A 26,914-nucleotide genomic window follows, 5' to 3' on the forward strand; every position below is an offset into this window, starting at 1 on the left:
TGACAAACTGTTCAACTAATATTGAATGTCTCAGAAACAGAGGATGAAGCCAGAAGACTTTTTCCTTCTTGAACTGTTTTTTGCTCCCCCAAAGCACTATTTAATGCCAAATGAATACTCATGCACACAAAGGTAGATCCCGTTCATGCAATGACCCATAATGACAGGGGGTATACCTGGTCCTGAAGACTTTCCCCTCCTGGTCTGGCCGAGGATTCTTCACAGACAGCAAGGCTGCGAGTCAGTTTACCTTTCCCTGCTCCTGACTGGGGAGGGAAAAGAAACGAGAAGGAAAGGAAAATAAAGAAAAAAACCCCAGGATATATCCTCAGGCTGTCGAATCATCTCCACCTTCTCTGGACATTCCCAGATCACAGTTTTAAAAGCAAGCTTCAGATCCACTGCTCAGTGCTGTCTACAATGGCTCCAAGCATCACCCCCCTGTGCTGATGGGGATGCAGTGTCTACACTGGCTTAAAGCATCGGACCCCTGTGTTGATCGAGATGCAGGTGGAGGAGAATGTGGAAGGATGAATTTAAGGAACATGCCTAGCAAACTGCCCATCACACTGGAAACATACAAAGAATGAATTGCTGCCTTTTCATGAAAGTACAAGGAGAAAAAGATAACACAAATTAATTTCTACTAAAACTGGGTTTGGAAGTGACTTGACTGAGAAGATGTTTTAAAAGTTGAAGATTGTGTCCTAAACACCAGAACCTGTTCACTTCAAGGCAGAAACGAATTAGACAGACTAAAACATTTCCCCCAAACTTGATTTAAAATGAAAAGAAAACAAGCAGCTATTTGTTTGTAAAGCACTGTCAAGTCTGCCAGGATCAAATATATACACTGCAGCTATGTGAATCCTAAATGCTCTAATTAAAAAGCCTATAGAGGGACTTCCCTGGCAGTCCAGTGGTTAAGACTTCACCTTCCAATGTAGGGGGTGCAGGTTCGTTCCCTGGTCAGGGAGCTAAGATCCCACATACCTTGTGGCCCAAAGACCAAAACATAAAACAGAATTCAATAGACTTTAAAAATGGTCCATATCCAAAAAAAAAAAAAGCACATAGAGCAGATAGGCATCAACACGACCCCATTAAATGCAGGCAGCACCGGTGCAGCCAAGATCCACATACAGCCACGTGAATCCTTGGCAAATTCTCTAACCCTGATGTTAATCCACATGCAACCATGATATCAGGTCAATGTAGAATTCCAGAACCCTACCTTGGATTTTCTTCTCTCTTGGTTCTGAGCCGCCAGTTGCCTCTGTAGGTTAGAAACAAAATCAAACAAACAAACAAACAAACAGTCCACCAACAACCAGGAGAGGGGAGGGGAGAGAAGGAGAGAAAAAGATGTCACCAGAGTTGAAAAATCAATAACAACAGCAACAAGGTATTATAACCACCAGGGAGGACTCCCCCAGCTCTTGCTTCCCCAAACTTTTGACCATTTAGCTTTTCTCATTCCCTCCTTACAGCAGCTCCTGGGGAGGGGAAAAGCTGGCCTTGAAGGCTTTTTTGGCCATTATGCTGTTATCAGCCTCTGCTCCCTTTTTATATAAAAAGAGTTAACACTTTTGTAGTTTGGTTTAAAGAAAATCGATACAGGTTATTTGCAAGTACAGTTTGTTTTCCTTCTACCAAATCTCCTTCTCTCATAAATCATGAGTATTTAATCATATCACTTTTTCAGTACCGTCAATCACTCTCAAACTTCCCCCTACCCCTTCTAGAGCATTCTTTCTCCCTCTCTCTCTCTGGCTGGGAATTCTAGGCTTTTCTGCTAATAAGAATCGAAGCTTAGCCTGCCCAGGAAGGTCAACAGAGCTCAATGTCTTTGATTTTTTCTTAGTCTGTCATGAGCTGTATTCCATGGACTACAAACCCATTTTTATAACTCAGCTAGTGTAAAGCTGCCTCAGAAGTCCTCCACAAGCTACTTGAGGTGATCTGGAAATTAATATGGAGAAGCTGTGGGCAAATTCAGTCATTAAATATGTTCTTTGGATTTTTTTTTTTTTTTTCCATTTCAAAGGGCATTTTGACCAGAATGCACTGTTTGGTCAGGAAAAAAAAAAAAAAAAAAAAGAAAACAAGACTAATAATTGGAAAAGGAGAAGATTCGTTTTATGGATTTCCTATTTATTTTACTAGTCAAACTCTTTACAAGCAAAGAAAACCCCAAACCTTCAGAGTATCTTCAAAATGAAAGAAAGGGATGCACACAGTGGTATGAGAAATGGGATTTCTCCAGGCTCACCTGTAATTCCAGTTTCTCCTCCTCGTCCAGACTTTCGGATTTAACCACGCCATTCTCTGGAGTGGCCGTCTCCTGCTCAGGCCCGCCTTCCTCCACTATGGTCTGACTCAGGTCTCCTGGCTCAGACATTCTCCCAGATGCAAATTAAAATAACAAGATTTGACACCCTACAAGGTTAAGGCATCAGAAAGTAATGGCAGCACAGGGTGAAGTCTTGACCATTATCCTCGAGATATTTGATTTTTCCCTTTGTACTCAAATTCGAATAAGCAACTCCAGCCTCCCTGACAATTTTATACAAAAGGAGAATAAAACAAGATCAAATCAAGTACCCAAGACAAACACAAGAGGCAGATCCAGTTGCCCTGTCCACACCCCTCCAAACACATACACATGCTCTTGTGAATACACCTTGCCGTCAAGGTGGGTCAATACATCTTAAAATGAGACATGAAAGTCCCACACGTCTCCCGGTCCCTATGCTCCTCTACAAAGTAGAAGCAAAAGAAGAAGAGAGTATCTCCCCAACTCTTCCTCCACTTCTGAGTCGGGAGGTGGTACTAGGTTCTGCAGCATCTCTAAGATGACTCATAAGTCATTTGCAAATTTCAACCACAGACATACCTTCCTGGGTACAAGGGATTCAGTACACTCTACAAGGGGCAGAAGTCAATGTAAGAGGTAATCATTCAGTATACACATAGGATCTAAATTTGGCAGTAAACCTTTCAGGGACAACAGTTTCAGGCTTCACAGTAACAGTGACGTTATTAAAAGCAGAAGCCCTCACAAGCCCTGTCGGTGGCTGATGCTGGAGATTCTGCAGAAGGAAGCTATCACAACTGAACTCCGATGCTCCAGGCTCACAAGAGACGACTACACAGACACTGGAAATGGCTTTTCAAAGTGTCAGCCTGTTATTAGTACTTTTTTCTCCCTTCTTCCATAAAGCCCTGACACTTCCCCTTCTGATGTGCTGTCAAAGGGGGCTCCTGAATAATTTAGCATTTACTTCCTCAATTTTTTTTTTTAAAGAAAAACAAGAAAGGAGAGAAAAGAAGGAAGGAGGAAAAGAAAGAAGAAAAGAGAGGAAGGAAGGAGAAAGAAAAATAGAGAAAAACCTTGTAGCCTAGAAAGTCAGTTTTTTCACAAAAATTCCCAAGTAATGACTGCCCTGTTCCTAGTCATTACAATGGTAACTATTACTGGACAAATCAGTGTCTTGACATGTTTCTCTGGGAGTGTTTATCATTTACTAGTTCAGTAACTTTATTTCCAACTGGACATAGGAAGCACGAGAAAAATCTAAATCGCAGTAATTTCTGTTGCAAATTTGCTAAGACCTACCATGACAGGACAAGCTCACTTGGCAAAGGATTGTGGGAATGGAAAAGGAAGTTTTCCTCAAGGATGGTACTTGGGAGTCTGTGAGGGCCTGGTGAGCAAGGCTCTTAGGTTTGGGGAGGTTTGAGGATATCCATTCAGTGTATCTGACAGATCTCTTGTATTTCAGTGACACCGGGGATGTGTGTAGTTAACCAAACAAAAAGTTCTGTTTCCCAATAGCAAATAGTTTGTTTCTCAATGTACTGAGTGGGGGGAGGAGATGGGACTTCTGTTGCCCTAACTTTTTTTCCAGAGGGTTTCAATAAAAAACAGATCGTGGCCAGCTTTAAAAAAAAAAAAAAAGAACAAATTGAGCTCTAATTTTACAAACACTAAGGCAGTTGAATCCCTGATACAGATCCTGTCTGTTTTGGTTGCCTTTCATGAACTGTTTTATGCAAACAGGCATATTTATAGAATGAGAAAAATATACAGATGAGATGACAGCCATCTGATGACAGCCCTTTACCTTTTGCGCAGAATTTCTGCTGTCGGTCTTGGCGACTTACGAGCGGCTTCTGTCCTTCTACGCTGGGAAAATCCACACGAGGGATCAGAGACAGCGGGAGTCCCATGTCCCCATCAACAGTTCAAAACGCCCATCTCCGTGCGATTCCCTTACACAGCCTGACACATCATCCACCTGAAAAAAGACGAAAAGTCAATAGTCACAATAATTGCAACAACCATGGTAAGGGTGAGGGACGAAATAAACAAGACTGGGTTTCTAACACTAATGACCGGCCTCCAGCAAATCAAGTTCACAGCTTGATCCACTCCACCTGTCCCGAGCTGCCTGCTTCTTCTCTAATGAAGGCTACAGCCGGCTGTTCAAGTCAGAGCGGCACCCACGCAACGAGCTAAAATTAACAATTGCATTATGCACCGAAGATTACTCACTTCAATTTTAACCTTTTTTAGTGAAATCTCGCACTTTATATTAAAAAAAAAAAAAAAAAAAAACAAGCTTGTGTGTTTGCCTCAATGACAATCCAGATCACCTATGAGCAAAAGTCTTGCCTCCGTTTTTAACCAAAGCTTTTGTCTTAATTATAGATCAATATAATCTACCTGAGTGCTGTTCCTGTGACTCTTTTCTTCTGAAGGTTATCCTAAGAAGGCTGAAAGATATTTGACTTAATGAGGCATTAGCTATAAAAGTGAAAAAAACAAAGAAAGGAAAAAGAAAACTTTCACAGTGGTATTGTTGAGAGAGCTCTTTCCTCTCCACTGACAGTTTGAGAAGAAAATTTCCGAATATTCTCTTTGCTGTGTGAGCATCATTTACCCGCCACCTACTGGCCCCTCCCAATCAGGACTGCCACCGTCAGCTGGGCATTCTGTTTGACAGCAAAGCAACACTGTCAGAGGGATTCAACAGATTTGCAAACTTTGAGCCTGTTGAAAACAATCCCTGCTATAACGTGCACTTTCTTTTTCTCACAACTCCTACAGGAGCAGCGGCAAATACAGCTCGAATGCAAAGAGAGAGACAGATTCCTAATAACGTTTGCCAAAACCGAGCTGTATCTCTCTCCCTTTGCTGCAACTCTACCCTGGCGCACATCTGCTAAATCCAACAGCCTGCGCACGTGTTCCACCGTATACCCGACTTTGAAAACACTAAATGCATCTCAGTTATTTACTCTGAAGTTTAGAAACTCTCTCTGCCTCCCCCTCGCTGCCCCCTCCCAAGTTGACATGAGCACAGCTGGCTCCTCGTCGGATTTTACTGCAGCTTTATCAACAGCCTATTGGGTTACGACACCATTTGTTGTGTAAGAGGAAAACAACTGTTGAAAATTCAATCGCTTATACAGTCAATCATTTCTAGCGTTATTTATGTCTTATTAAAATGGATACTTTGGCTGTAAAAAGTGTTTCTTTTGTCGTTAAAAACTACATAACTATGGCGAAGGAAACATGAATTTAGGGATCAAATGCGTTGCTCATCAACAGTAATTTTAATTTCTCAATTTTTATCAGTTTCACATAATGAAAACTTGATACTAAATAGAAGTCAACATGCCTTAAAATTAGGATCTATTTAAGTAACCAGCTCAATATCTAACATGTCTTAGAATAGGCACCTGTGATGGACGGATTTACCAAACGCTTTTTGGATTCTGTTTTCCTTTTCCCAAAGAAAATGAAGTTATCAACGATCACCGCAGCCTTCCTGCCTCCTTTTTCTGATGCTCCTATTTGTACAGTGGTGGTTAATCCAGCCCGGTGAAATGGCCATGCAGTTTTCAAATCTAAGCCTTAGATGCCTTATTCCAGCCCCAGTAGGTGGATGCAAGATATAATTCTTTCCACGAAGAAAGAACAAACTGGTATTCACGTAACCATCTCAAAGCGTGAACAGCCTGGATATGTGTGCGTGCGTAATTACCAGGACACGTTTGGAAATAGCACTGTGCTCTAAAGCCAGCGAGGTATTATTCTTGCCTCCCTGAATCATAAAGTCATCATCCACCAAGATAAAAGAGAATATGGGCATATGGGAACGAGCAGGGAGGAACATATGGATCACAAATATTTTTGTAACTGATTAAAACTGTTCTCTTTGCTAAGAAAGCAGTGCCAGGGAATCAACCCTAGTCCAGCTTTCCGTTCCCCAAACTAACCCGACTCTTCCACTGCTGTTTAGTCTTCATTTGTCCCAACTTCTCCCATTTTTCACAAAGAAGCAAAACCATGTCTAACAAATATGTTTTACCCAGCATTTGGTTAATAGATATCCTGGCCAAGTGTCAATTGTTATGGCTGGAGGTGGGGAGGGAGAAAAAGGAGACTCTATACACATGCACAAAATAAAAGTCACTGCAGTTTTTTCCGTGGAAATAATATTTTAACCACGGTTTAGGGGGTGATATTGAGGAAAGGCAGGCAATAAGTAAGCTGTAGGAAATTGATCAATGGTGTTGTCAGCTATTCACAATGAGGAAAATGAGTAAAATAATGACCATTTTAGATTATGTTGTTTCTTATTTTTTGGGCTGACTTTTAGAGTTGCATATAGTAGCAACTGGGTTTGTGGGAATGAGAAAGAGAGGGCGAGAGGAGAGAAGCACCGCGCAGAAGACCAAATAGTCTGTCTTTCATCATCACCAACAAAATAGGCATGTCCTATTTTGTGTGCACACACGCGTGTGTGTGTGTTGCATATATTAATCACTGGGCTGTCATGTGGAGAAAGAAAGCTTGGGGTTTAATTCAAATTCCAGCAGTGATTTAGTTCTCAGAGGATATCTAAAATGAGACATTAAATTCTATTAGCAAGTTGGGAGGGCCACTTTATTAGTCACTTTTGTCATAACCTTTCTACTCAAAATTAGCAGAGGATGACTAATCTTATCCTCGATCAGTATAGGTACTTTATGATGAGACAACACAATCAAGATTTACTTATTTGAACAACTGAAATGTTTTTCCCTTATGCACTGTTCCTTCTTCTTTTAGCTAGTCACAGTTCTGCAAATGTAAGCCACTAGCAAATTGTGATATTAGTGATCTGTCAATTTTCTGCATAAGGTATTTAAATGCTGCAACCCCTTATCAACCAAAGACACACCCTAGCCTCAAAACAGTTATTCTGTTAAAGTTAAAAGAGTTAGTTTGAATGTGTAAGATTAAGTTTAAAGACTTAAAAAACAAAAAAAAAGAGAGAAGAAAATAATTGGAAGAGAGGCAAACAAGAGAGGCCACCGGAATGAGAAGCCTGCACACTGCAACGAAGAGTGGTCCCCGCTCGCCACAACTAGAGAAAGCCTGTGCACGGCAACAAAGACCCAAAATGTAGCCAGAAAGAAAGAAAGGAAGGAAGAAAGAAAGAAAGAAAGAAAGGAAGGAAGGAAGGAAGGAAGGAAGGAAGGAAGGAAAGAAGGAAGGAAGGAAGGAAGGAAGGAAGAAAGAAAGAAAGAAAGAAAGAAAGAAAAGAAAAGTAATTGGAATGTAATCCTTTCAGAAATGAAAGCAACCATGGCATCATGGCATGAATAGAACATACGGACTAATACCTTCAGCAAGCTTGAAAATTTCCCCAGGTAACAGAAAAACATCAATAAGAGAATTTCACTTAAGTTTACTTTCCAAAGAAAAATGTCTCCTTCAGTACATGTATAAGAAATACTCAACCAGGAGTTCTACCCTTTCATTAAACATTTTTTGGTCAACTCAATGCACAGGCATTCTGTAAAATTCTTGAACCACCAGGCAAATGCCAAAGTGATCAGACAACTGTTTTGGAGGAAGAACCTAGGAGGATATTTAAGAAAAGGAATTTTCATACTAGGGGTTTAAAGGTAGAAGTATTTTACATGAATATTCTTATTTCAACTTTGATAGCTAGGCAGTTTATAAACATACAGTACCTCATATGTAGAATATCACTTTTTCTTCCTTATTATTATAGCAAATTGGACACAAACATAACCTACATCAACATTTACCAGACTTCAGTAACGGAAAAAACTGATGTCAAAGCTTTGAACATAAGAACAGCCCCACAATAATCACAAGTGTCTTTAAAAATAAGAGAGGTCTGATCTCAGTAAAAACATCTGAAGGAAAAAGGCCAATGTTTCAATTCCTCACTTTTATAACAACTGTTTACGGAATCTCTACCACCTGCAAGGATGCTGTAACACAATCTCAAAAAATCCTCTTTTTTTTTTCAAAACAATAAAATAAGATAAAAGTTAAATACTTCTAATGGATCCACATGAAAAATTTTAAAGACGGGTTAAACAATTTCATCATCCTTTTCTTGATTATTCATGAACTGGAAAACAAAGATGACTTCTGCTTTTATAAATTCTTAAATGTTTTCTCAGTGTATTTCAAAGAAAGACATAAACTTGGGAGAAGTAAATAATGTACTGGGTCCCATAATAAATATTTGGATATCCCCAGAACTAATTGATGAAAGTAATAAAGTGAAATGTAGCAGGACAAAAGATCTAACATTTGGGTTCTAAAAAATAGTTGCATAATTTGCAATTTTTAGTTTAGACAAGAGAAGACTTAGGGAGGACAAAATAGCTATTTTCTAACGCTATTTTAAAACATATTCAGAGAACAAGGAATTGGCCTTACTTGGTGTTGCTTCAAAAGTTAGCACTAGGAAAAAAAAATAAGAACCTACCTTTCTAAACATAGAACTACCATATGACCCAGTAATTCAACTCCAAAATATACAACCAAGAGAATGGAAAGCAGGGACTAGAACATACAATGGAATATTATTCAGCCTTAAAAAGGAATGGAATTCTGATACATGTTACAACATGTATGGACTTTAAAAATATTATCCTTAGTAAAATAAGTCAGACACAGAAGAACAAAGATGGTATGATTCTGCTTATATGAACTACCTAGAACAGGCAAATTTATAGAGACAGAAAGTAGAAGGGAGGCTACCAGGAGCTGGAGGTAAGGAAGAAAGGAGTTGTTGTTTAATTGGTTTTTGTTGGGGATGATTAAAAAGTTGTGGGAAAAAAAAAAAATTGTGGGTACAGATGTGATGGTTACACAGTTTAATGCCACTCAATTGTACACTTCGGAATGGCTAAAATGATAAATATTATATTATGTATATTTTGTCACAATAAAAGAACCTAAAAAACTTTTTTCTTCTTGAATATGATATAAATGAAAAATAGACAAATCAATATACATATAAACAGATCAAAGGCAGAAAATGATAGTACAAGAGAGGAACTGGCCTACTTTACAAAACTGCTTCTGGTGTATTGAAAACACATACGTAGAAAGACAAATGTGGTGGACGTAACCTGCCTTGGTTTGTACTGATTCAAATAGGTACCCAATAAATGGGGCCATCCTCCTCCTCAGCATCATCTTAGCAGTCTAGATAAGCTCTGCTATTTAACCATCCAATGTGGACACTGCAAGAATAAAAGGTTAGGATGCAGTGATGTGCTGAGAATTTTCTGTTGCACCTCTACTAGAATCAGTGCAAGTTTGGCCAATGTGTCCTCAACCACAAAAGGTAACAGAAACCACTTCTAACTGCACAAGACAACTCTGGGCGCATCTTAGTGCAATACAAACATCAGCCGTCAATCATCTGAATGAGAGAGCTGCAGGTAATGGGGCAGCTGATCAGCTGCTTTGTCACATCACTGACTCAGTATTTTGCATATTTTTTTTTTTTTTTTGCGGTACGCTGGCCTCTCACTGTTGTGGCGTCTCCCGTTGCGGAGCACAGGCTCCGGACGCGCAGGCTCAGCAACCATGGCTCACGAGCCCAGGCACTCCGCGGCATGTGGGATCTTCCTGGACCGGGGCACAAACCCGGTCCCGGAAGCCGGAACCCGGAAGCCCTGCATATTTTTTTTTATTGCAGATAAGGAGAATTTTCTGACCACAATTAATGCCACAGAGAACAGGGCCAGTGGCCCCGCTGTCATGTTGGAAAACAATCCGAGACTGAGAAAGCACTGAGGCTTGTTTAGATTTGACTGGGTGACCCCTGGGACCAGTCCCAGGATTTTAAAATAGCCTCAACTTTCATAGGCCATGCAGACTAATCACCACCTTATGTTTCCTACCTCAATCTGTTAAGAGTCTAGGTATGATTTATCCATACACAGGGTAGCATCACCAACCTCCAGCCATGAGCAACCTTAAAAAAAAAAAAAAAGTACCCAGAGAACCACAGCCCTGCAAAGAACCTTGAAATCAGCTAGTCTAGCTGATATTAAATCCAGTGACTTGGAGAAGATCTACAAATAGACAGTGGCAGAGCTGGGTAAGAAACATTGTCATTTTAACTGGGGATCAGAGCTGTTTTTAAAACTCCGTGTTCCTCTAGTGACTTGGGGCTCTATTAGAAATACAGACGAGGCTTATCTAATCTGTGCAATTAGTTCCTGGGATATTGCAAGAGACACACACACATTGTTTTTCCTTAGACCACTACTGCCCTTCCTGTCGCATGAGCCAACAAATACTGCCCAGAAACTTCATGAACAGTTTGTCTGATAATGGTATGTGTGTTTCTTTCCCGATTTTATCCCTAATATTTTATGGACACATGTGTGTTTCTAGACATTGTGCTTCATCTTTTTCTTTGAAACTCCTGAAAGCCCATAAGCCATGGTCATCAGAATGACCTCTAGATATCTGCTAGTTATCTGCCCAGTTTCCTCCTTCACTTCTAGAACTCATGGTACCTGTCTTTCCAGAAGCCATACAGAAAATCACATGCCTGCAAGATTCCCAGATAGTGTGCCCAGGGTTTTCAGAAAGCATTATACTTTTTTTTTTTTAATATGGAACAATGAATTTGAATTTACTGGTGCCAGAACACATGTAACGTTTAGAAATGAGTGTATCCTTAATGTTTAAGCAAAGAGCCAGAATCTCCGACTTGGGAAGTTGCTTTTTTATTCCAAGTGTAACTAAAACAAATTTTCCAGGAAAGTAAATAACACTGCTGGGATCTTGTTGCTGATGATACCACATAACTTTGTTCAAACAAAAATGTTTCTAACTAGTTAGATCTTCCAGGAATCTCACCAAGTTACACACTTATCCTAAATTATTTCCCTCAGTATCACTGTACCATGATCTCCTGGGACAAACAACGCTATTTCAGGGAAGGGAGAGGGGATGATCAACTGAAATGATACTTTTGCTTGAGCATTATTAATCTCACAGATGTCAGAACTTCTGTATTCTCAACTCAGTTCAATTCAGTTCAATGCAATATTTTAAGATGTCCTCTTTCGGAGGGTCTGGATGCCAAGAATATAATCCATTACTTATGTTCAGTTATGTATACTGGAGGCACCTTGTAACGGAACAAGGATTTATCACAAATGCATATTTTCAACTCTGGCTTAAAGAATTCAAAACTCTAAAAATTCATCATGAAGAGAAAAGGCACTTCAAAAAAAAGGGTGGGGAGAAATACTAATTTTATTCAGCGTATCTGATGTGAACTCTTTTGTCCTTTATTCCTACAAGAAGTGAAGGAAGAATCTGTCATTTCGAAAGCAATGAAACTTGACAAATGTGATGCAGTTATAGGTGCCACAGGGTGAGCTAAATGTGTGTGTCATTAAAACACTTCTTGCAGAAAAGAAGGAAGAGACATTTAGATAAAATGAGTAAAAGCAAAGATAAATCGATAAATTGTTATTCTGTCAGTTTCTGAAATGGCAATAAGGTTCGTGTTCTATCCATATATAAACTGGGAAAAATAAGAGGTTTTCACGGCCACGATATCTTTGTTTTCCCTTACGTCAAGGGGTATTACTTGGTGCCACAGCCTGTGATATTTCACGCCTTAAGGTTGCCTTTTCAGAATTATTACTAGCTAACATCATCACTAAATCTAATCAAAGTGAATCAACATAGAAGTTTAAATTACCCACCCAGGACCTCAGCTCTGCCTCCTTCCAGCCCCCTACAACAGCAGAAGAATGAAAAGATTTTCAAGGGGAGCAAAGGAATTGAAGGGTGTTCCCCCAAAATAAAAAGCTCAAGTGTGGGTCTTAAGGGTCTATGACCGCAGGAGGCGAGTTCTACACCTAGAAGGGAGGGAGAGAGGCAGGAGAGAGATTTACCAGAAACGGATGTCTGCTGCCATCCCAAGTACAGCAGGGGGAATTTCAGGAGATTCAGGAACAAAGGGAGTTTTAGTTCTGTCGGGTGACTCTGGGCTACAACTGTGTGTTAATATATTGAGAGCAAGCTCTTTCTACAAGATCCAACAGCCACACCCATAAATGCTTTTAGTATTTACTTCCACATGGGTGATTTTGGAATGAGTGTTTTCCATAGATTATTACATTTTATCGTCATATCAACTGCACTATTTGTTGCTAACCTATAGTGGGCAAGACAACACGCCTACTTATCTTGTCTCTTTAGTGTTAGGGCAGCTGGCTATTGGCTACTTCGATCACTGAAATCCCCAGATCTTAGACACTCAGACAAGTCACTCTTTAACAAGGCTCAATATTTGAACCAAGTAGTAAAAATCATTCTCCCCCCACTATTACATAAGCTACACAACGATGCAGATTTGTGCCTGGTTAGTTTACCTCTGTATTAACTCAGTGTTGGGAACAGTGCCTGACACACAGCAGGACTTGTTGTCACTGTACTATTTTTTCTGCTTCCTCCAACCCCCAAAAGCCAAGGCATCTAACCATCCAGAGACCTATTAACCAATGTGGCAAGGTTAAGGGAAAACGCCCAACAGCCACTAATAGGGCAAAACCATGACATGCTTCTGGATGGGAGGGTCTCAAGAGGGCTTTGGTCTCACTGAGCTCTGTGATAATGGACAGTCCATTCAGAGAAAGAGTCCAAGCTTACCTAGAGAGCACCTACACTTGTGTGGCCTTTTGGATAGGACACTAGAGAAAGGAAAGAGATGGCGCTTGCCCCCGGGGACAGCTAACAACCCAACTAGAGAATTCAGCGGACAAAGGGATTTGAGAGCAAAGCAATCCCATCCAGAGGACTAAAGCATACAATACAAAAACGCACACCACTGCCAACCTTAGACCTAACGTTTCCTCAAAGTCTTCTATTCACAAAGGCTAATTTGAATGCCATCTTAAGGGAACTAATAGATATAAGTGACAGAAAACAGACAATGGGCAGATGTTTTCATTAGATAAAAGGAAAGCATGGAAACCCTGAACTGAAGACTCACATGCAGGTGAGTTTCTTTAGGGCATTGATAGTGTCTGAGTTTTCATGAAAATGATGGCATCCAACCAATGTATGAGTTATTACAATTAAACTGGCCAGACAGTTAGGCCTTGCTCACATTTCCAGACTAAAAACAAATACAGAAGTAGTGCCTCTCATTCCTTCTAAACTCCATTTTTTCAGTTATTACATCGAGTTTCTTCCATGGAGTCTTGTCCAAGTGCTCACTTCATCAGGCCCCTCACCTGTGTCACCTGGCACCTCAGGATGACATGCCCCCACTGCAGTGCAATGGTGCTCAGCCCACATAGAGGAGGATAATATATCTACATCCTACCGGCCATCTCTGCCCCTTCTTGAATGCGAGGAACTTTATTCCTCTTGTTTTTCCTCTTTCTCTACGCTGCCTAGTACAGCAGCGTAGAGACACAAAATTCCATACTGACACCCCTGCAAACACAGTCATGAAAACCAGAAAGCCACTGGGCTGAGATCAACAGATTTGCTAGAGAAGAACGTAAGTGTTCAATAAATAATTCCTACTATCCTCAGACTTCCTGGGAGAAAATGCACTTGAAATGTAGGATACGTGAATTCATCTGACATCCGCATGTTTTTGGTTTTAATGGCTAGCAACGCGTTGTTGGAATTTTTCCTCACCACGATGAAATCTCTAGAAAGACCATTTAAATTGTAGATGTGGGAGAGTAAGTTAACAACAAAACCACCAAAGGATGTTCGGGAATGGACTTCAGGAAAAGAGTCTGCATTTGGGACCTCAAGTGCTGCAGAAAGTGATGGGAAAACATTTCCTGCGATGCGTCCTTTCCTCGAAGAGAAGGGAAGCAGGCAGGGAGTGAAACCTCTGTGGCTTCAGAGACAGGATTTACAGAGACTCAGGGAGAACAAATGTCTAGGAAAAGAACGCAAGTATGCAATATGGTGTCTCAAAGCCTTTACTTCTAAGCCATCAAGGGTTTGGCTTGTTTTAGGATCCTGCTTTAAATATAAACCATCGAAAGCATTCCAGGTGGTAAGCATGGGTGGGAGAATGACTAAATTCCCTGGACAGAGGGCTCTTGGACCAGTGTCTCTGGGAGCACGGATAATGCCTCACACACAGCAAGAACACAATCTGTACCAATGTGCCGGGAGGAGAAATGGATATATTCCTGGGAGGGAAACATTTTCAGAAAACTTACGACACATTGGTGGAACAGAATCTGTTTCTCTGCCAGGTGTCCCAGGATTCACCCGGCAGGTAATTTCCTACTTAAGACACATGTGCATGTGCGTGCTCCCCCAGGTCTGGGGCCATCTATGGCAATGCTGATTAAACCCGAGGAGCCCTGCTTGCAAAGTCACCTACAGGCAGCTGTGGCCGGTCACTTGAAAGATAGGGGCTGCCGTTTAAAGTTGGCCTGTGTGCCACCATTCAATGTCACAACTGCAATCACATGACCACTGTGTACCTCAAAAGCTTGGCCAGACACCCATGACCTCTCCCCTGCTCCCTGCCTCAAGACTGACCTCAAAACTTTTTTTTTTTTTTTTAAAGAAAACATTCTTGCTTTAAGGGACTGTTAGAGAGTCAGTTGCATTCAAGACTGCAGTATTTTGCAGGTGAATGCCTTCTACTTCGATAGACTCTCCTATTGGGATGCTCCCTGTTCAAACTTTCCAACAAGCCCCTTCAATCCAGAGAAGCCCAGGGAAAACAGGTGTGTGCTTTTTAAAATTCTCTATATTTTAAAATATCTAATACATTTGGATAATCTTACAAAACTATGCGCTGCTGTAAGCTCTGTGAGTTATTAGAGCCTGCTAGAGTTACCTGTCGTGGGAAAAAACAGGTTATCAAACCATCTATATAAGGGAACTGGCAGAAATCACTGATGAAATTCAGGAGATACATGGTCAGTTTCAACCCAGGTGATGAGAGATGTGGGCCTGAGATCCCAGGGCTGAAGGGTCCCATGACTACTGGAAGAACAGGGTTAAGCTGTATGTAAAAATTCTTTGAGGATTCCTGATGGTGAAGTTGAAGACTTGGGGTCATTCTATTCATGGGGTGTATAATGCTTAAGCTAAGGGTCGGGAAGGGGCTATTAGCTTTGTACATGTGTCGTATGATTAGAAGAAAATAGCCTTGAAACACACTTGATTTTCAGAGACTTCAAAAAAGGGGGACTGCGGGTGGACCGAGTGCAAACGGACATTTTAGGAAGAAAGACAAGAGGCTAATGCGTGCACTTTGATATCTCTAAGGTGCAACCTTGAAATTAAAAGTCAGATGGGATGTAGTATCCCTGCAACACAGTAGGACAACAGGATTCCTGAAATGGGGGATGGAAATCTGGTATTGGATCAAAGAATGAAAACAAGCAAAACGAACGAAAACAACTTTTAAACAACGGCTGTTTAAAAGTTTGCAAGACTGTACATCCAAGCCTCAGATGTGGAAATGGCCAGGATGAGATTATCTGCAAAAGAATCAAATTTATGATTTGATCTACTGTAGAAATGAAACATCTGTCAGTCTTATGTAATGTGTAATATTCAGCTTTTGAGCCACTGGCTTATTTGTGATACCTTCAAGATTTTAAACATAGATAAGAGAAGTCAACAGTTGCATCATAATATATAGCAAGGCATGCTCAGAAGTGGAAACATTTTTCTTAGATACAATCTCCTTAATAAAAAGTCCAAGTCGTAAACATGGGGAAAACTATACAGAGGGGAAAAAAACATAATTTTTTTTACTCATAACGAAGGAAGGGAGGAAGGGAGGGAAGGAAGGAGGAAGGGCGGAAGGGAGGAAGGGAGGAAAGAAAAAAAGGTAAGGAGGAAGGGGCAGGCCAGCCCAACTGTCAGAAAAAATCATCCAAAAGTAATATGTGAAAGTAGAACATGGAATATTTGGAGGAATTCATGATGGAGCCTGAAACAAATTTTAATTTTCACAAATAGACTGAAAACTAGGAAGACAAAAAGAGTCATTCACTCATTATTACTAGCATCTAAGCAAAGACAGGATGGTTCATTATCATAGATAAATAGTATGTTAGGAGAGCATTTTTCTGTATCTGTTAAAGTAAGGTATATACAAAAAAGGGTTCTACACTTCGAACAATTACGTAATTTCACTGAAAAGGAAAAGATGTGTAAAGGACATGATTGGATCCTGTTGCCTCACAAATCACGTACATAATGATAAGAAAGGTAATCTGAATCTGTTAGTACCAATGGATTCTAAGCATGTTAACATATATGACTACTTTTACCCTCAAAAGGTATCGTTAGTATCCTAATTTAAATATTAAGATTTAATATATATATGTGTGTATATGTATGTGTATATATGTGTATATATGTATACATATATACACAGAGAGAGAACACACATGTGTGATTTGTACAATCCCAGGTCTTTGAAACCTCTTCTGGTCTGAAACTATCCTTATAACTTGCCTGGGAGTGTTTCTGCTGGAAACTCTGTGGCCTGATCATTCCTATGGGGGGCCTGGTCACACCTGCAGATGCCAATTCCAGGTGAGGCCATAATTTTTCTCAACTTCAGAGACTCCAGAAGGAGAAAGGGGAGAGTGACACAGGGACAGAAACCACTGGCTATTCCCTCCACAGGCCATCCACTGGCTCACCAAGCCGAACTTCAGGAGACTGTGAAAAACTGAAAAGAAGAGCTGCCTGTCTAAATTCTCCCGGCCTGCTGTATCGTGTATACATGAATTCAGTTGGTCAATTCTGGAAAACTTTTGTTTAAAAAAAAAATGCTCTTGGGCTTCCCTGGTGGCGCAGTGGTTGAGAGTCCGCCTGCCGATGCAGGGGACACGGGTTCGTGCCCCGGTCCGGGAAGATCCCACATGCCGCAGAGTGGCTGGGCCCGTGGGCCATGGCTGCTGGGCCTGTGTGTCTGGAGCCTGTGCTCTGCAATGGGAGAGGCCACAACAGTGAGAGGCCCGCATACCGCAAAAAATATATATATAAAAAATTAAAAAAAAAAACAATGCTCTGGTTATAAGCCAAACCTACCCTTATTTCCTGGCTTTCTCTAGACAGAACCTAGTTGAGTGGCCTGGGCTTTACTGCAGATTTTGTGTCCTGGCAACATTCTTAAAAACTGGTAGAAAATTTAGGAATCTTTCTCTTAACACGTATTGTGATGCAGCATTTTCACATATTTTATTTTGTCAAAAGTTCTGTATGCAAATTAGGAGTAAATTTTTTCTGTTCACTGTTTTTCTTTTCTCTTTAAAACATTATAACTGAATTTGGGGGGCAGGTTTCTTAGTGGATTTTGAAAGACAATTGCAGCCTTTAAATAAACACTGGAGCAAAAGTTTGTTTTCTGACCAGCAATAATAAGCTATTGATACTGTATTCACCATGGTCTATGTGAAGTGTAGTCTCTACACATCTTAACCTCTCTAAAGATACACATTCATATACACAGAAACACACACACACACTCACTCACATCTGGGCTATATATGAAGAATGCAATAAACAATATTTATTAGAAGTAATATTTACAGTTTCACCCCTAAAAAAGGCTTTTAGGTTCTCTTTTTCCCCCCTTTTTTAGTATAGATATGCTCAGGCAAAAATGAACACTTCTATATTTAATTAAGACTACTCCTCACCCCAAATGGATAAAAACAAATTCAGAGATGGTACAGGGATGCTCCAGTCACCACTACTGGTACTCAGCCACTATACTACCAGTATGTAAAGGTCCTCCTTTTTAAAATCAGTGTCTACTCAAGAATGTATACGCTGTCAAGATGCCTGTTCCATGCTAGTTTTCAGAGTGCATTATTTAGGAGAAATTTCATTATAAATTACATTTTTGTGCATTATAAGTTCCCATTTCAGATTAGATATTTTCCTTTAATTAACTTTTAAAAAATCTTACATTGCTTCTTTTTCTTCTTTTAATCCAGCACCTCTCCAAAACCTATTAAGAAGTAAGCCAAATGGGGCTTCCCTGGTGGCGCAGTGGTTGAGAGTCTGCCTGCTGATGCAGGCGACACGGGTTCGTGCCCCGGTCCGGGAGGATCCCACATGCCGCGGAGCGGCTGGGCCCGTGAGCCATGGCTGCTGAGCCTGCGCGTCCGGAGCCTGTGCTCCGCAACGGGAGAGGCCACAACAGTGAGAGGCCCGCATACCGCCAAAAAAAAAAAAAAAAAAAAAAGAAGTAAGCCAAATGGAGCCCAGCTTCCAATGGACATTGAAAAAAAGACTGTCAAGATTCAGGAAGAATCTGTAGATTCCTCTGTGAGAGAGAGAGAGAGAAGTAACAGATTCTTACTTATCTCTCTCACTCTCACATAAGTTCTTTAAAAACTGGGACTATCCTTACTTTTATTGTATGGAAACATCTGGTGTTCAGTAATGGTTTGATGATGTACTTATTTAATGAATTAGTGAATGAATACATAAATTTAACAAGTCATGAGATTATGGTACCTAGTCATAATGCAAAACCGCTGAGGTCCCACTTTCAAACTAGCAATTATTTCCTCATTATCATTATCACTGCCATAAATCACACTGCAAAGAAAATGACTTTTACTATGATACAATTAGAGATTTTACATAAAAAGAAAGTTTAATGCTAATGTAAACAGAGCCGATTGACAACAATTTCAATACATCTATTGCTCACTGTGTACCTGACATTATTTCGATTAAAAAATATAAGATAAAAGGATTCACCCTCAAATGTCCTATTTTTGAATGGAGGAAACAGCTACAGAGACATTAAGTATCATAGCTAAGATTTTGCTCCAGGACAAGGTGGGGTTAGAGTTCAGATTCTGACAGACTGGCCACAGGACTTCAACTTCAACCACAACACTTTCAAATGAGTGAGAATAACAGTCACCACATGCCTGATAAGTAACCAAGGCGGCCAGAGTGATGCTTTGGAATCCATGGGATGAAACTACAGGATATATGAGGGTACATGCTTACCCCAGTCTTTCTAAATTTTCTCAAATGAACCTATTTTAGCTTTACAATCAGAAAAAGTAAACTTAAAGATTGAGAAGACACCAAAAAATATTGAATGAGTTCAAATAGGCTACTTGCAGTGTTAATTGCACAGTGAACCCCTTTTTGGTTGCCATGAAATTACCCATTCAATTAGAAAACATGAAAGTAAAGACAATGCAATTGTTAACAAAACCAAAAGTAGAGAATAAGTCCATCTAATCAAATGCACAGTGAAAGGAGTTAGTCTATGAAAGGCATGTTTTAAATAAACGTCAGGGACTTCCCTGGTGGTCCAGTGATAAAGAATCACACCTTCCAATGCAGGGGACGTGGGTTCAATCCCTGGTGGGGGAACTAAGATCCCACGTGCCGCGGGGCGACTAAGCCCACGTGCCACAACTGCTGAGCTTGTGCGCCTCGACTAGAGAGCCTGCGTGTCGCGAAAACTACAGAGTCCCGGCGCTCTGGAGCCTGCATGCCACAACTAGAGAGAGAAAACCCACACGCCACAACTAGAGAGAAGCCCGCGCACCACAATGAAATATCCCACGTGCCTCAATGAAGATCCCACGTGCCGCAACCAAGATCCGGTGCAGCCTAAATAAATAAATAAATAAAATAAACATCAAAGATAAAACTCAAGAAAAATACCCCACACACGAACCAACTTGATTAATAAAATTTTTTAGAACTATTTTAATAACACCAGAAGAATCTCAAGATGAGTTAGATAAACATTTAAATGATCAAAAAATATGTTTTGTTCTTGGAATAAATATTAAAATCAAAACAACTCGAATGCATTAAAAACAAAGTCAAAACCAATTACAAGTCAGACTGGACTTACATGTCTTAAGAACTCAAGGATATGTTTATATGGAGCCATTGACGTGAACATTGGGTTCTGAGCTTACTTGCTTCTACAAGGAATCAACCAAAAGTTTTCAATGAAAATGGACTGTTTGTGGGGAAACCCTGTAACCTCATTAAAAGAAATGTGTTTCCCTTCTGCTTTGTAGGTTTGGATTCAGGGAATGGTGCCTGGGTGACATCCGTCATCATTTATAGCATTCTCCATCTATACCATCTGTAGTCCCTTTTACTCAGCAGCCACCTATAAGTTTGTCACTTTTAAACATCTTTTGTCTGCAGCCACTCTTCTTTGAGGGGCAGGTTGGAGCCAAGGGTCTGGGAAGAAGGGTGAAGACCAGCGGAGCTGTTACACGGTGAGCGGTGATCTGGGTATTTTTTTTTTTTGCCGTACGCGGGCCTCTCACTGTTGTGGCCTCTCCCGTTGCGGAGCACAGGCTCCGGATGCGCAGGCCCAGCGGCCATGGCTCACGGGCCTAGCCGCTCCGTGGCATGTGGGATCTTCCCGGACTGGGGCACGAACCCGTGTCCCCTGCATCGGCAGGCGGACTCTCAACCACTGCGCCACCAGGGAAGCCCGATCTGGGTATTTTTAAAACCACGACAACACACATCATTATCATCATCATATTTCCTTTCAAAAGCATAATGAACAGGATAAACTGAATGCCTTTTCATTTCTTCTACGTACTTTTAACGAGCACCTTGATAGGAACAGGGGGTCCAAAGATGACTAGAATACACCGCACCCTCTGGAGGACCCAGACTTGAGGAGGATTTTGTATTAACTGCGTAAAAAGGCAGGTAGAGTTCATTAAAGGTGGCTCTTTGTCAACAGCAATGCTTTCAAATAGGAGGACAGATTCAGGAACTCATGCGATATTTACGCAGATAATTCTTTTTCTGGTTTCTCAAATATAGGAAGTAACAAAATCCTAGATGTTTGGTAGGATCTCTTACCTCCAAATCGATATGTTTACATTACATAAAACAGCTCTATGCTAAGCCATTTTAAAGACCTATCAACTATTGCTGTGTAGAAACAGATACAAAAATACACACTACTATATATAAAATAGATAACCAACAAGGATCTACTGTATAGCACAAGGAACTAGGCTCAATATTTTGTAATAACCTGTAAGGGAAAAGAATCTGAAAAAAAATATATGTGTGTATAACTGAATCACCTTGCTGTACACCTGAAACTAACACAACATTGTAAATCAACTATACTTCAATATAAATAAATAAATAAATAAATAAAGGGGAAAAAAAGAAATAGATACTGTGTGTTAACTAAGTACACATTTTGATTCTGTAGACTGTTAAAATTTGATTTTTTGGCATTTTGCCCAAAACTTTCCACTTTCTTTGTTTTGCTTCTCCAAAAAACACTCATAATTTGATCTGAGAGATTTATTGTCTTCAGTTAGCATGTTAAACAAACAAACAAACAGCCTAGGCTGAGACCAAAGATGGTGTCCAGAATCACATACCTATCTTTGTAAAGGCCACACAATCACTAGGACACAGTACTTCTTGCTCCTGGTGCAATTCCTTGCCAAGCTGCTTCTGTGCATATATAGAGACGAAAATGTAGACCAAAGCATGCTTGTATTAAACACGTTCTGAGTTAGGATGGTACCCTCAGCTTTATGTTTTAAAGTAATTCCTTTAAGATCTACAAATCCACTGACCCCCCCCAAAGAGAACGCCTTCTCCTTTTTTCACTGAGCTACATTTTTTTTCATGTAACTGGGATATTAGAAAAGGGTCACTTAAATTAAGCCACACACACATACACACACACACAAACAGCAGGTGGGTTAAGTCACTCAGAATGTGCAAGTGACACCCCTCCCGGGCCCCTCCCCAAATGCCAGATCAGGCCACACTGCAGCCTGGAGTTGATTCCAGCTCAGAGAACAGAGTAGCAGCTGCTGGGAGTTGGCTGCAGCTCAAGTCTCAGCTGTATTCTTGGCCTCCTGCCTCTTCCAAGCGCTTAGGAGGGGCACGTGACCAAGGAAACAGCTGAGTCCCCACCTCAAAGAGGAAATGCAACCGCCGCCACCCCCGCTGCCACCTGCGCTGGGGCCAAACAGCCACCAAGTCCCCACTGCATCCGCGGGGGCAGAGGGGACTGCTGACTCACTCCCTGGCATGCCAGGGCTGCTCCGCTCAGGACAGAGCCGGGCCCAGCGCAGCCTAAGGCTTGGGGCCTCATCCTGGACACCCTGGAAGACCCACCTGGGGACTCGAACTTGCTAGGGAATCAGAAATGGTCTTGGAACTTCAGGTCACGGATTCTAATCAGATCCCTGATTTGGCTCTAGATAGTCTCTGTACGACTTCCCTACGATGCTCCTTTCCTAAACTGAAATTTTGATTTTGATGTTACATTGGGCTGAAATATTGCCAAGAGCACAGCAGCCTGGCAGGTCACTTCCGTGTCCATCAATTTTCAGGAGGCCCCTCCACACAACAGCATCACGAAACTGAAGGACAAGAGTTCCATGCACCTCTCTCGGCCTGTGACTCCCGGTGTGGGCTTCTTGGGTTGCCATGAACGTTGTTGAGACAGCCTCAGGCATCAGCCCTCATTCCAGGCCCAAATCTAATTCCCACTGCTGAGCTGCAGAGGCAAGACAGTGGAAATGTGAGTGGCTGGCGGGGCACTGCTTTGAAGATCTGGGGGTGGTGAGCAGGTCGCTTCCCGGAACCATGGATCTGACAACTCCAACTGCGTTCACGTCAGTGCTATTAAGAAACGTTAGTGACTTCAAACATTGTGAAATCTCACCCTGCTCTGAGGACACACCCGTCAGGATCTGTCTCAGATGAACACAGGAGGCTATGCTTTATGCATTAGAAATCCCTCCGGAAGGAGAAGGGGAAATGTGGACACTCCCTGATGCATACCTGGGGGGTTGGTACTCAATTATCGTTATTTTTTGTGCATGTTTTAAAGATTTTCATAATAAATTCCTCTGGGATTAAATAATATAACAATATCAGGTAGAAGTACTGTGCACCCAAACGGGGCTTCAGTCCAGATGGGAGAGACTCTGATTCATAGGTGACTGATGATTATTGCCAGGGAGAATGGGAGAGGTCTGAAAATCTCTTAGATCCACAGCTTCTTTGGAAAAAACGGACCCACATCTAGTTAAGGCCTTTTTTCCCAAGGAGTGATACGAGACAAGTTTTATGCAACACTGGGGTACACATTAAAAAACACTTGTTCTAGGGCACTGTGGTGGTCATTTTTTTTATCTTTCTGGTCAACCTTGGTGGTAGAGACAGAATCCTCTTCAAGGAAGGACTTGTTGCCTCTTGAGGGGTTATTTCCACTGCAGAGTCTGAGGCTCCAATGCCACACTCTTCCTAGGACAGTCCATATCCAATAAGTGATTGATGTGGGAAGGTGAGCATGGCCATCTCCAGCCTAGGCTGACACTCAGGGCCATCCTAGCTGCAGGGCCCCGGAGCTGGCCAAGGCTGATCTCATCCTCAGGCCTGAACTGTGGTTCACCGCTCCCTCTGGCCACTCCAGCTCCCCTCCCTGTGTCCCTCATGGTGTTGGTCCCAAGAACCATCCTGTGTAAACCTCCTGCACACTGAACTCCATCTCAGAGGCTGCTCTGGGGACCCTGCCTGCCACACCTCAGGACTTCCCTCTGGAAGACTGAAGTCGCATCGTGGTGGTAACAAAACGCACCTTCTCTAACCATGGACACCTCACTACTGATCCAAATCTTGCAATACGTGTAAAGGGACTGAAACTTGTACATACTGTGTGTATTTGTATATCAACCTGTACTTCCGAGTAACTGCTTCTTATTGGACCCCATATTTAATTCTGGTCAATTAAAAATCTATAACTCTCTCCAAAGTTACGAATTTTCATCTAAACATAAAATCTGATCCTATTTTTAACTCCCAATTCTCAGAGGCCACTATCAGGTTACACAGTCCTCTAACCTCAAATGTAGCACACATCTACTTGCAGGCACCTCTGAAAGTGACATTCCTAGATGTCATCTCGAGACCACCAGCAGCTAACACCATGCCTGATACACAGTAGGCACTAAAGATATCATGATAAACGGCTTATACACATGATATCATTTACTCTGTCAGAATCGCTAATACTTAGCTGTCACAGTTTCCATTATACAGATGGGATAACTGAGACTCAGTAGGCCAAGAAAATTGCCCGAGATTATACAAGTTAGAAAGTGTTGACCATGCCTTTCACCACAGGAAACATGTATTACTGTTGTCTATCTAAAGTACTCTTTGGAGGAATAGGCAGGACATAATAAGGTAAATTAGAACTGAATATTGTTGATTTAAAAATTTTTATAGCTGGCCATAGGAAATTTATAAGTGTTCTGATTTCCCCGTGCTACCCTATGCAGAGCAAGTATGTTAGCACTTCAAAGACACTAATAAAGGAGCAGTCTAAACAATTATAATAGCAGCTAATGCTTTCATTGTGGTCCTATAGGCTGAGCAGCATTCTATAAACTTTACCAGTGACAACCCACAGAGTCACTTCATCTCTTTCCCTCTTTATGTGGCATCCTTCACCACTTCTCTTTGTGGATAGGCCTGGGGGGAGGTGAAGCTGTAACAGCATGAATCGTTATTCCCACAAACACAGCTCAATAACTGATTTTCATACTACGACAATGAATCAATATGAGAATAGTAAGTTGTATTCAGCATTTGATGTTTTACAAGGCTGAGAAGATGTGTACTTAAATCAGTCTAGGTAAAACATTTAGTCTCTTGGAGGACCCCACTTTAATTGCCCAGACAATCCGTGTGTGTGATCATGTGTGTAATCAGGGCTGTTAATGCTAGTGAAATGGATAAACAATTATTTACTCAGCTCCTACTAGGTACAATCCAGTCCGCTAGGAATTGTGAGCCGTGCAAAGATTGATATGGTCCAGCCCCTGCCTTCAGGAAATTTACAGTCTGCTAAAAACGAGGAGTTATTCAACTTAGCGTTTCAAGGACTTACCTTCTCTGTTTTTCAGCGAGTATGCTAAACAATGAATTCCAAATGAATCCTTACTGGGTAGTTCACTAAGCTTCAAGGATAACAGATTAGACTAATCTATGATTTTGAAGAAAACATCCTCTCACCCAATGAAATGAAGAAAGTAGTATCCTCCCAGTAAGAAAGGAAATATTTACTCAAAGTCCTCAGTCAAGAGTTAATAATTCTCCTTTTGAGTCTGACAATTATTCGCCAAGTCGTGAACTTTAAGAATGAAGCCGGTCATTATCTGAACCTGTGGTCCCACACCCTGAAGGGTTGGGAGCAGCCTCCCTCTTGCCCTCCTTGAGAGCCCAGGCCTTTCTCCAAGGATGGGGCAGCAGAGATCAGAAAGGAGGGCAAAGGTAACAGCCGGCGGCCAGGATGATTCGAAGGGGCAGAGGAGCAAGGTCAAAGTAGGGATGCGCACCTCCGGTGTGGATGCAGGAGGAGGGGCAGAGGCAGAGTTCCACTGCTCGCACTGGACGGATTAGACCAGGATAAGCTGCCGAAGTCACAAGCAAACACACAGTAAGTGGTCCTTTGATGGCTGCCCCCCCCCCCCGCCTTTTCAGGTCTACAGATCATCTTGCTTGTTGCTTAGTGTGGATATACTAGCCCCACCCCATGTCCCCCTGGAGAAACTGAAAAGAACCATTTAAAGGTACACATTTAAAAGAATCTTCACTAATTTAGAAGAGATACCTTATATTATTTATTAAACCACCTCTGGCCTTGAACCCAGTCAAAAAGGGAAAGAAGTCGAGGTCCATATAACCTGAGAACACTGCGAAGGATGCCAGTAAGGCCTGTCAGGGCCAGAACTTCAATCCGGCCCTCGGCAATGCTTCTCATATTCTTTCAGTGCCAGCAGATGGTGCAATGCACACCTGTGACACTTGTCACAGAACAGCTCTCTGATGTTTTTGTTACAAGAACTAACACGAATTTCACACATCCGGGCCTCATGGTCATTGTGTACCCATGTGTTGCTTGGCTGGGCTACTCTGGAAGGGTATAGGGCTTTGGGGATAAAGCAGGAAGCCCCTCCCTCAGTTGGCGGCGGGGGAAGGTGACCCCAGCCACCTCCACTCTCCAGAGGAGAAACTCATTTTACAACATGTGAAGGATCACTGCTTTAAACCTATATATTAACCAGCAAGATGAGATTCAAAAGTCACCTCTTCCCCATCAAATCTCTGGCTCTGTCCCCACTCCCCACAGTCTATTCCTCCTCTGTGCTCACACTGACCTCCATCAGAGGACACATCTCCATGCCAGCACTTATCAGAGGGTCCTGAAGTTATCTGAGAGTCAGGCGTTAGTGCCTCTAGAACAGGGACTATGTCTTACTTATCTCTAGGTCTCCAGAAACCACGAAGGTATCTGGAACATAACAGGAAATTAACCATGGTTTCTAAAAAAGATAAATGCCTTCTGCGAATGTCTTCTAATCATCTTAACCAGGAATGCTGTATTAATTTTTCGATTGTTTAAAATATTAACTGTTTATAGTATATTCATGGTATAAAATTTTAAAATGTGTCTTTAAGACTTATGTCTTTAAAAAACCTGACTTTGTGCGCCGTGGCTGCATGAAAAACACAACTCAGACC

General features: G+C 41.5%; 1 protein-coding gene across 31 annotated transcripts in view; it reads right to left on the minus strand.

Annotated features, from left to right (window-relative positions):
- Window positions 1-26,914, minus strand: part of ARPP21 (cAMP regulated phosphoprotein 21) — a 179,282-nt gene that overhangs the window by 113,859 nt on the left and 38,509 nt on the right. For 22 of the 31 annotated variants that reach the window (XR_007479685.1, XR_007479684.1, XR_007479682.1 and 19 more), the window contains 4 exons: window positions 4,128-4,301; window positions 2,273-2,439; window positions 1,235-1,276; window positions 177-266 (listed from right to left, as the gene is read on the minus strand). Coding sequence is in view for 27 of the 31 variants with exons in the window: in XM_033402201.2 (XP_033258092.1) it covers window positions 177-266; window positions 1,235-1,276; window positions 2,273-2,401 (261 nt within the window). In the remaining 4 variants the exon portion in view is untranslated. Of the gene's footprint in view, window positions 1-176; window positions 267-1,234; window positions 1,277-2,272; window positions 2,440-2,663; window positions 2,829-4,127; window positions 4,302-4,390; window positions 4,572-4,729; window positions 4,966-5,748; window positions 6,037-26,914 lie in introns of those variants that run through there. The other 9 variants (XM_033402203.2, XM_033402200.2, XM_033402198.2 and 6 more) reach the window with 9 other exon arrangements.

Source organism: Orcinus orca, chromosome 10 (genome assembly GCF_937001465.1).
Source record: "Orcinus orca chromosome 10, mOrcOrc1.1, whole genome shotgun sequence".
NCBI lineage: Eukaryota > Metazoa > Chordata > Mammalia > Artiodactyla > Delphinidae > Orcinus > Orcinus orca.